An 11239-nucleotide genomic window follows, 5' to 3' on the forward strand; every position below is an offset into this window, starting at 1 on the left:
GTTTTTAAATTAATCAGAAGATACACTGGTAAGTTATCTGCCAAAATAATCACAAGTACCTTTCCTTCACTCATCTAATAAAATATTTGAATCCTCTAACCCGTAACAAATTGTTGCAAACAACAAGTTTACAAATTTATTTAGACTTATACAAACCTGGGAGGGAGAGCTATGAGCAGCATCAAATTCTTCTTGTTTCCTACAGGCCTCTGCTAGAGCCAGTCTGTGAACAGGATCCCAGAGCTTCTCCTTGCGTTCTTTCTGTAAAATAAAACCAGGTTCCTCAATATATTGACAAATGCATATGTCAAAGTATGAAGACTACAAAAATAATTTGAAAATCCTGATTTGAGACAACGGCTAAAAAAGTTCAATACAATACTATAAACAAACATCAATAGCTACAAAGAAAAAAGAAACAGGTATCAGTAATTTCTAGACTTTTTGCCTCAATGGACCACTGTGAGAAGGACCACTGGGCCACCTCCTGTTGTTCTGAAAAATCACAGAAGAAATGGATCACGTCAAAACTAAACAAAAGAGTGAGAGAATAGCTCTCAAGTGCTGGCTAGCAGCCGACACGTTAGCAAATCACATACTGTAGTTTCCTGGAAAAACTTAAAAATCAGAACAGTGAAATATGACTATACACCAGAAGCAAAACATAATTCCTTACCTGAATCCTCTCCTTAAGAGCTTTAGGATAGATATCATAACCATTTTTTATGCCAACGTGATATTTGCCTGAAGGATTTACCCAGTTCGCTGGAATCTACAGAAAATTATATTCAGAAATAGGTTAACTAATGGCAGCAAAAAAAAAAAAAAAAAAAAAATCAACACTGTGTAAGAGAGCTTAGCAGAACAGATTTGCAAGTATTGCCCATTTAATTCCCTGTCTCCACAACAGTAACTACTGCACTAAGTTTCAACGACATGACATGAACATTTCAATCCAGTTCCAAAGGAATCAGTATCAATTCATGTGACACTGCCATTGAACATCTTTAAGTATCAGTTGCACTGATACTCCACTTTTAAAACACACAGCCCCAGCAAGTGACTTTATTGGGTAGAGGTCTGGGGAGACAATAGCACTACAAATGAAAAGAAGCACCCTAGCATGAACAGGTATTATGGTTAGAGGTCATGACAAACACATGAATGTCTAATTTCGTATCTTGCTGCAGTTTAGACTCTCAACGTATCAGATCCACTATTCCTAGTAATAACAGCAAAAGACAGCAACAGATTCACCCTTACAATCAAATTCTGTGCAAAATTCAGAAGAAAGCTGATAGCATGGAGAGCTGCAAAGATTTGATGCCCCCATATCACCTCATCAATCTAACCAGCCAGTCAAGAACGTCAGTAACATCAGCAGTTCTATTTAGCCGAGACCTCTACTAGATCTCATCATATCCTTTCTGAAAACCCTACACCATTTCTGCTCTATTCAGAGAGAATGCAGTGAGCCTACAACTAAGTCCTCACAGATTTTTCAGTCTCTACAACTATTTACCACGAGCTTAACATGATTCCTCTTGTAGTTTATACAAATGTGGAAAATACTAGCACTTATAAAGACAGAACCATGTCTGATATTTTTAAAGCATGTTAGCATGTTTTCTTCAGCTAACTTCCAAAACTGTATCAGATAGTGATTTGAACAAAGAGTAATTAAATGATTATCAAGCCCCCAACAAAACTCTGTACACACGCCCATTCAGCTATAGAGAATATTCAATATAAAGACATATGAAAAGTAAAAGAAATGTCAAGCAACCTCTACAAAGATGAGCAAACGCAGTATTAGTGTCAGATAAGATCTGGATAAAAGGAAGTAAGTTCTGCAGAAACCAACATAGGTGCTAAATTTGTTGTTAAACAAGAAAGAAAGAAAGAAGATGCCCAGTGGTGTTTCTGTACCATCAAATACTCACCTTTAAAGTTCTTCCAGAAAGACCGGTAATTTCCCCATCTTTAGGTTCTACAATGGTACATGTAGTTACATCACCACTGCCTGTTGTATCAATTATGTCAATTATCTTGGGTTTCCCATCAGTTGTAATCTGAAAATACGAGCACAGAGAGATTGAAAATGTAGTTGATTATCCTTTAGCATACAAACCGGGAAATTTTTTGGGTTTGTTAATAAAAATATCAACTAACTTTCTTGAGCACCCAACCCTTAACTGAAGGACATAAAACCAACTTGAAATTAGTTAAATTTTCAATGAACTAAGAGCAACGTGTCCATCTTTCTGGTTTATACAAATTCACTAACTCATTTCTAAAAAGGATTTAGAAGAGAAGCAAGCAAAAACATTGTATCAATAAAGCACAGGAGCCTCAATTTAAAACCAAGCCTAAATTTGAAAAACCATTTGCAAAAACTACTATTTGTGTTCAAACGATTTACTGCATTGCTTCCATCCCACCATTCTGGCCAAATTTTACAGTAATGAGAGCACAACTCTAACAAAATGAAAGGTGCTGAAGTACATGCACTCAGAAGCTTGAGTTTCTTAACTGAGCTTAAACCTAAAAGGAATGCAAGCTACCATCTTGTTATTTTTCCTGTTTCAAGGATTCTGCTTCATGTTTTAATCAATCTGAAGTGTTAGGAGCTATGGCTATATACACCTAATACTGTATAAGCAATATTTTTACCAGGGTGAGGAGAAAGAGAGCTGACTAGCTAAGAAGAATTTACAAGCATTAATTTAAAGCCTCCTCAAATTAAATGAAAACTAGCCCTGATGGACTTTAGAGTAGTTGCAGGCAACTAAACACCACCAAAAAAGAAACTACTAACCTAAAGTTCCTTTCACCTAGAGGAACCTTCTACACAATTACCAAGGGTATGATTAAGTTGGGTTGGTTGGTTTTTTTTTTTTTTTTTCAAAACTTCTAGCAAAAATATTCAATGTTATCTTCTTGTAATAACATGCTTCATCTAGTAGGTATTGTATGAGTTTATTCAGCAAATAAACTATACTCCATATACAGCAGTATTTGCTTGAAGGGCAATATGAATTCAGAGGGCTGGAACACCTCTCCTATGAAGACAGGCTGAGAGAGTTGGGGGAGAGTGTTTAGCCTGGAGAAGAGAAGGCTCCCAGGAGACCTTATTGTAGCCTTTTCAATACTTAAGGGGGGCTTATAAGAAAGATGGGGAGAGGCTTTTTAATAGGGCCTGTAGCAATAGGACAAGGGGTAATGGTTTTAAACTAAGGGAGGGTGGATTCAGACTAGATATAAGGAAGAATTTTTTTTTTTTTTACAATGAGGGTGGTGAAACACTGGAACAGGTTGCCCAGAGAGACTGCAGATGCCCCATCCCTGGAAACATTCAAGGTCAGGTTGGACGGGGCTCTGAGCAACCTGATCCAGTTGAAGATGCCCTGCCCATGGCAGGGGGACTGGACTAGATGACCTTTAAAGGTCCCTTCCAACCCAAACCATTCTATGATTCTATGAATCGGCCATATGCACCTATTTTTACAGTTCTACATTAAAGACTGATTTAAAAAGAGACAAAAGAAATCAATAATCTTGCCAACATCTCCTATACACTAACTACCCTGAAAGTGAAAAAAGCTTCTTGTTCAGAAAAGCATCAACATTTGCTGTTTTCTACCATTTAAATATTTGGTATTGTTGCCTTTATTCTCTATCAATAATTTTGATGCTAGACGTAACATACATGGCAGGTAGTTTTGCCCAAATCATGCTCTGGAATTGTGAATTCAGCTGCTGGAAGTTAACAACACAATTAAGCTGTTTCATAAAAGTCACTCTGTTGCTGCCAAAAAGACAACAAGGGTCAAGCTTTTATCACACATCAACAAATAAGGATAAATACTTCCAAGGTCTCAAATCATGGTCTCATGGTTTAAAAAAAACAAAAAACCACAAAAAAAACCAACAACAACAAAAACACAAAAAACCCCAACCACGAACCCCAAACCAAAACCCCAAAAAACACCTCAACAAAAAAAGCCCCCAAACTGGAAAATAACATGCAACCTTCCCCCCAAATAAAAACAGGTTTAAACAGCTGAAAAAAAAAAAACCATATCCCAAAAATCCCAAACCCATGGCAACGATAAAAAGGGCATTCATTTCATTTCCCAGAAGGTAACAAATACCGCTTTTGAAGAGGCTTGCTAAGGAAGACCTTCCATTACAGAAACCAATACTGTTACTCTGTTCATAGAAATTCACATTCAGTTAAGAAAATTGTTAAAGCATGTTAACCTGGTAAAACATGTACTGAACAACAGTTACACAGTAGTGAAAATTTACTTGGGCAACAGTGTGTAGGCACTCAAAACCATATAATTTTCTAGCTTTTGTAATTAATGCCTTCAAATGTCAGTCTCCACTCACAGAAAAGTCAACAGCTGCTCCAGTAATAAAGCAACTGCAAACCAAACCTGGGATTATCAGAATCGGACATTTTTCATGTGCCTCTAATCAAAGTGATCAAATCACTTTGTGATTCGATCAGTGATTCAGTGATCAAAGCACAAGAAAACAAGAATGAAAACGTAATCCAAGGTGACTTGTTTGAAGTAGACAAGTTATACTGCAACAGGTGGCCAGAACACAGATTTATGCCATAGCGAGCTCGGGCAGTTTTAAAAGTTGTTTCCTAGCCAGGAAGACAATGTGCAACTCCTACACTATACAGCTCTTCGTCTCCTAGCTGAATAGCAGGTCCACACACGCACGTGAGTTTGTACAATTAGAATCAAGAAATCAGAGTCTTTCAGTCAGACACAAGAAACTCAGAATTTCAGGTGCAAAGGTCCATGGTTCAATTACTAACGGCAGCAATCCAGACAGATTCACAGTCATTTAGTGCAAGTAACCGATATGGCTTCTTTGGCTGACACGAACTGTTGTTTGGCATACTGCCCAACAGTAGTAATGCTACAGTGAAACTCAGAGTTCAACTGGGTTTTCCTTTTCAAGGCTTGTAATTCGGAGGAAAAAATAATAATAACAATTACAAAAAAAAAATTAAGTGAACTTGATCAATTCCCTTGTGTGAACAGAAAAATCCTGAAGTAATGAATTTATTACAGACAGAAGGTACATTTTAGTACCTTTCACATTAAAATTCAAAAAATGAAGAACTTTTATACAATTAAAAATATTTTATAGTGTATTTGTAACAAAATCCCCAATCCTACCTTTAATATCATGGTTTGCCTACAGTCATTTGAAAAAACAAATAAAATAGTCCACTAGTTTATAACTTAAAATGATTTTGTTGTTTATACATTTCAGTTTGAAAAACATACTTTCATGTTAGCTCTGACTTTGTAAAACAAATAAATTAGTAAATCGAGCACATTAAAAATAATCTGCACAATCCTAGCAGCTGATCAGTATAATAGAAATAAAGGAGCACCAGTATCTGTGACAATCCCAAATTAAAAGGCAAAGCCAGATACATTTGAGCATGTTTTTGCCAGACCATACAACGTTACTGATTCCAACTGACAGCTATTGCAGCAACAAGAGATGAACAAGTTCTTCAGCACTTTGGTCACGGGACAGCTGATCATCATCACAAATTAAAAAAAATTGAAAATTATTTTAACTCAGTGCTGAAAAGCAAGTCAAACCAAACTAGCTGCTACTGCTAAAAGGTCATCTCATAAAAGCACAAGCTAATTTTAGTCAATAATAATTCCATCAGGCACTTCACAAAATAAGCAAAATTGCCAGAAGCTGATGAACTGATTTCTCTATCGTGAAACATAAGAGGAAGTGACAACAGCAACAGGGAAAGGACAGGGTGGGGTTGAACAAAGACTATACATACACAACCACAATGCTCCATTAAACATACCTTATCTGCCCACCTAAAATTTCATCAGTTGTTGTGCCTTAATGAGGAATTACAAGCCATGACTCCAATAACAAGCAGATAAGAATAGGAAATAGATTCTACCAAGAGGGCTGAGAGGGGAAGAAACCAGCATGAAAGAAGCAGACAAACTGAACTTTACAGTTGGCATCAACAGGTGAAGTGTAAAGCAATGGAAGATGAGGTGAAAAGAGTTCCCTAGGGGTCACTGGCTACAAAAGATTCAGAAAGAAAAGGAAAGTAAGTACAAGTTAGATTAACATTTTGTGTGGCAAAGCAAGCCAACCAACAGAAAAATGAAATCTAAGAAGGTTTGTTAAGCCCAGTAACTATTCCCTCTATAGCAGCAAGCGTCCAGGGAAGACTATAAACATAATGGTACTTCCCTGTCATACTCTGGCCCCAAATCTTTTTGTCCATCAGCAAGCGATCGTATGCCATACATTTATGGTATCAGTGCTTACAAACCAAAGTTTGTAAACATCAACAAGCAAAGGAACCCTAGCCAGGAATGAGACACTAGGGAGCAGCAAAACATGAACTGTTTTGTTTTGGCTAAAAAACTCACTATATTTGAAACAGGGTAGCTCATTTTGGCCTGTAATCATTATTGACATTAACTTGAACTCAAAGTTGTAATACCTATTCACCCTGCTACATATAATGCCTTCTCTTCCCTGTAAGCAACAGACTAATTTCTCATAGTTCTAACTCCATGCCAGGCCAAGGACTGACAGTAAGACTGACAGTAAGAAAAAGCAGCAGCAGAGAAGACAGGGACATTAAAAAAAAAAAAATGTCCAAAGGTTAGAAACTACTTGTTGCAGTACAGCTACGCTGTCTCGCTGTCTGCGCCCAGGACACCATCTTATTCAGTGGAGGCAAAATGTAAACTGCCCAGTACTCCACAAAGTGAGGACATCCTCTTGCTGAAAAAACACAAAGCTATTCTACAGACTGTGTGCTGCCTACATCTCCTTTATAATCCCCTGTACCTTGTGCAATATGCCTCCCTGTTCTGTAGTTTAGCAAGTAGCCTAAGTCAGGTGTATTAACTGGGCAGTGTGGAAAGAGCACACAGCTTCTTTACATGTTTCTCTAACATCCCTGCAAACTCACTCTCACTCATTGCAAGATGAATTTCCTGCTACCCACCGCCCCCAAAGTTCTCTACAAATCTTTTACTTCACTACCTGAAATTTTATCCTCCACGTAAAGAAAACAGGTTCAAGAAAATTGATATGGTCAACACTGAGATCATGAGGGTTCATAAGTATCCCTTATTATCCCTCAATGAGCCTTGGGTTACCTATCTCAGAGCACAGCTTCCCTCTACTGCCCATAAACTCACACTTTTTTTTTTTTTTTGGTTGACCACTCCTCATTTATAGCCTCTAGAGATAGAGGTTTTTTGCTTTTATATGTGAAACTTCAGTACTATGCACATCCCATTTATATTCACATCCTCCTAATTGTCCTTTACTACTTTCTGGTCTGCCAATGGTATTATCTTGTTTGCTTTTTGGCTAGCTTTCTTTAAGCTTCTGAATTACTATTCCACTTACCCACAACTTTTTGCCAAAAGCACCAGTTTCATTCCAGCTTAAATCAATTGAAGTTACAGCTGTCCAGTCCCTCCTCCTTCCACCTTACCTGTCCTCTTCACTCATCCTTTCACTTACCTGAACCCCATAAGGATTAATTTCAGAACACTGAACTAAAGGTCTACCAGGGTTAGGTCCCTGAACTAGGTCACTTAGGAGTGAAGTCTGTGTCTGTGCCAAAGAAAGGGCAGAAACCAACACAGTTGCTGGTTAGTTAAAAAGATAAAGGATACAGTACCCCAGCAAGTTGCACACAACTCTCTCTGAATCATTTCTCAAGGCTTCCTTTGCCACATCTCAGAGAAAACATGTTGACAAGAAATTGGAAGCAGTAGTGACATAAAAGGCCACACAGAAACTTACACGATAAAGAAGTGTTAAGAGACAAGAGTTAAAAGAAATAAGTAAGTGCTGAGAAATGCCAAAATTGAAGTCGCGCACACAGAAATTTACAAAACTGAGATCGAGACCATAATGGCAATCCCTCTGCGATCTGAGCTACAAAGCTAGCAGATCCAAAAAAAGCTGGCAGAACCAAATTTGATACAGATTGTTATTGCGATACAACGCACGAAAAATACAGTGAGAAAGAGAGGTACGCAAACGTTGCCAGAAATACACTTTCCACGTAAAAGATCTAAGCGGCTGTTTGTAGCCTCTAGCTACCCACTGTTGAAGTAATGCTAAGGTTTAACAAAAACACAAAGTATTCTTTTATAGTGAGTTCTGCGTGCAAGAAAACAGCCAAAGAGATTTAAGTACCACAGACCGCCTGTGAATGGCTTAAAAGGAGGATCCTTACACAAACACCCGGCGTGACCTGTGCGGAGCCCCTGTCGACAGGATCCCTCCGCCCTCCCGCACCAGAGCCCATGCTCACGCGAACGGATACTCAGCGGGAACCGTAAGCAAACAAACAAACAAACGACAAGTCCCCAGGAGAGCCCTTCGGGGGCCTCCCCTGCTCTCGCCGACGCCTCGGGCCGCCCGGGGGCCATGGCCGCTCTCGGACGAACGCCCCGGCCCCACACTCGTCCCCGTGCCCCCAGGAGCGCGGCCGCCGCCCGCCACAACGCCACGGGGGCAGCCCGACAGGGCCCGGGTGCTCCCCCCGCCCCCGAGGGCCCGCCCGCCACCGCTCCCCGCGGCCGTGACTCAGGGCCGCTGCCGGGGGCGGCTCCTCCCCACCGCCCGTTACCTGCATGCCCGGCGCCCCCGGGTCCACGCCGGTGTCCAGCACAGCCAGTAGCACCCCCCGCCCGTCGAAGTCGGGGAAGCGGGCGAGGAATGCGGCGGCACCGGTCTCCTTCTTGGGCAGGAGGCCGTGGAAGGGGAACGGCTCCTCCGCGGCGGCCGCCATGGCGGGAGGGTGCCGCGCGAGACCAGAGCGCGGCCGGCGGCGGCGGCTGCGGGGGGAGGATGGGCGAGGCCACGGGGAGGCGCATGCGCTATGCCGCCCCACCAATCCGCGGGGAGGCACACCCTCTCGCGGCCCGCGGCGCGAGAGCGCCGGGGCTAAACCGACCAATACAGACGCGCGGTGGGCTGGCGCTCGCGCCGGAGCTGGCGGAGCCTGCGGTGGAGGCAGCCAATCAGAGAAGCGGCGTGCTCCACGCGCCGGAACCCGGGGCAGGCTGCCGGGCCCCAGGGGCGGCCGCGGGAGCAGGGCGTGCCGCGCGGGGCGGGGCAGGCGGGAGCGGAGCGCAGGGCCGCAGGCAGCCACGTCCCGCGGCGGCGGGGCCGCCGGCTGGGAGGGGCGGGAGCCGCCTGTCGCAGTCGCCGCCCCGGGGGACCTTCCGGCCCCGCTTCCCCGCGGGCGGGATGGCTGCGGCCTCCTCGGGGGGTCGGTCCCGCCCCGCCTCAGGGCCGCGGCCTACGGCGGTGGCGGGTGGCCTCCCTCTCTGAGGCACCACTGAGGGGACATGCCAGTGCTGCAGCGCGGGGGTGCGCGAAATCCTCCGAATCGGAAAGGAAACCGATGTGCAAGCATTTGCTTCTGATTTTTTTTTCTTTTTTTTTTTTTTTTGCTGATTCATTGTCCGGGATAAAAACACGTTACACCGTTGCAGTGCCTGCGGGAGCGCTGTATCTCCATTACTGTGGGTTGACACGGCTTTTGTAATGGATTGCACGGCAGTTTAATGCCTGTGCAACTGTTCAGCAAAGAGAAGAACTATAAAGACTACCTAAAGGCTGTGGCGAGCTCCAAATAAAATTTTGGGTGAAGTAGTTAAGGGAAAATCTCAACTTTGAAGAGGGGTTTTAAAGTTAATTTCTAGCCTTCATGGTCATATATAAACTTGCAAAGAAAGCTGAACTGTCGAGTATGTGAAACCAAATATGCAGAGGACTAGATAAAAATATGTCTTATTTGCAGTGTCTGACACGTGGCTTTTTAGCCATTTTAACCGGCAATAAGAGTACAAACTGGTTGGTTACTTGCGTATCAGTTTTCTTTCTTCAGGCAAGTTTCTGTTCGGAGAGTTACATTGGGGGGAAAAGGTGAAATTTTTCTGTATACATTAACACGTTCACTGTAAAGCAAAGGGGATTTTGGCTTTTGAGAATTTTTCTATTTGTGTAATTTTTTTGTTTCATGGGTCTGATGAGATTATTACTGAATGTCACACATTAATCTTCATTGAACTAAATCTGGCATTTGTTCTTTCTTAGCCAGAAATGTGGGGAATTTTGCTAGCAAATAGTGGTACATTATGCATTTTCCCCATTCTGTGGGCTACCATCAGCAATGTCTTCCTGCTCAGCAATGGCTTTAGAGATCTTCAGAATTTTTATGTAAGTAAAGTACTAAAATAAACCTGAAGAGTACTGCCTTAAAAATACGTATTATAAAAAAAAGTCAAAGCTGTACCATATGTTCTTACTGTGTCACGCAATCTGCTTCCCTCTTTGGATTTCAATCATAACTCAAAATTTTACATTTTCATGTCTAGATACCATGTGCTTGACTTTCTTAGAATACTGCTGGTGTCTGACAGCCATATTCACATTTTTTAGAATTACATAAAACCTTGACTGATCTTATTTCAGGGGAGAGAACTATTCTGACAAGGTGGTTATTCACTTGTTTAATTCACTGCCCGTTTGAGTTTAGTTTTCCTTCTTGTGTGTCATTGCTAATGGATTTCAATGGGAGAGGCTTGTATTTCTGGCAGCATGTTCAGATCAACAGAAGGCCAATATATCCTATTCCTAGTATATTTTGAGACATTAAACTACATCAAATTCTCAAAATGTTTCATATCCCATTCAATAAACAAGCTGTATGTTACAATTTGGAAACATTTAGTACTAACCCTGAAAATTTCTGCTCTGTTCTGTTGCTTTGGTCTTAAAGAGTTATACCACAAACAACTCATCTAATTAGCAGGTACATTAATTGTACAGATATGTACAACTCGGTCATGTGCACTGCCAAGTAGCAGGGCAGGTTCTGCAGGAAAAATCAGGATTTGAGGAAGGTGTGCCAAACATCTTTTAACAGACTTTAAAAGAATACCATCAGAGAAGAAAGGAAACCTAATTTCGATTACAATCTTTAAAACATAACCGTATTGTATTAACTGTATGAGTACAATTACTGTGCTAGGACACAGCGTTAAGGTTAAGGTTGTGCATCTTACTGAGCCTTTGCAGATCTGAACATATTGAGATTTTTAGAATTCTACATTTAATTCTGAGCTTCTCAGGTTTCTGATGTTTAGTTTGCTTATAGAGCTTGTTACAA

At 41.5% G+C, this 11239-nt stretch overlaps 1 protein-coding gene across 2 annotated transcripts in view; it reads right to left on the reverse strand.

Moving 5' to 3' along the window:
- Positions 1-8923, reverse strand: part of TPP2 (tripeptidyl peptidase 2) — a 60682-nt gene extending 51759 nt beyond the window's left edge. For both annotated transcript variants that reach the window (XM_075526234.1, XM_075526232.1), the window contains exons 1-4: positions 8690-8923; positions 1944-2072; positions 677-772; positions 157-261 (exon numbers count right to left, since the gene is read on the reverse strand). In XM_075526234.1, the coding sequence (XP_075382349.1) occupies positions 157-261; positions 677-772; positions 1944-2072; positions 8690-8851 (492 nt within the window). In that variant the 5' untranslated portion in view covers positions 8852-8923. The remainder of the gene's footprint in view (positions 1-156; positions 262-676; positions 773-1943; positions 2073-8689) is intronic.
- Positions 8924-11239: the final 2316 nt, after the last annotated feature.

The sequence above is a fragment of the Mycteria americana genome, chromosome 1 (genome assembly GCF_035582795.1).
Source record: "Mycteria americana isolate JAX WOST 10 ecotype Jacksonville Zoo and Gardens chromosome 1, USCA_MyAme_1.0, whole genome shotgun sequence".
Taxonomy (NCBI): Eukaryota; Metazoa; Chordata; class Aves; order Ciconiiformes; family Ciconiidae; genus Mycteria; species Mycteria americana.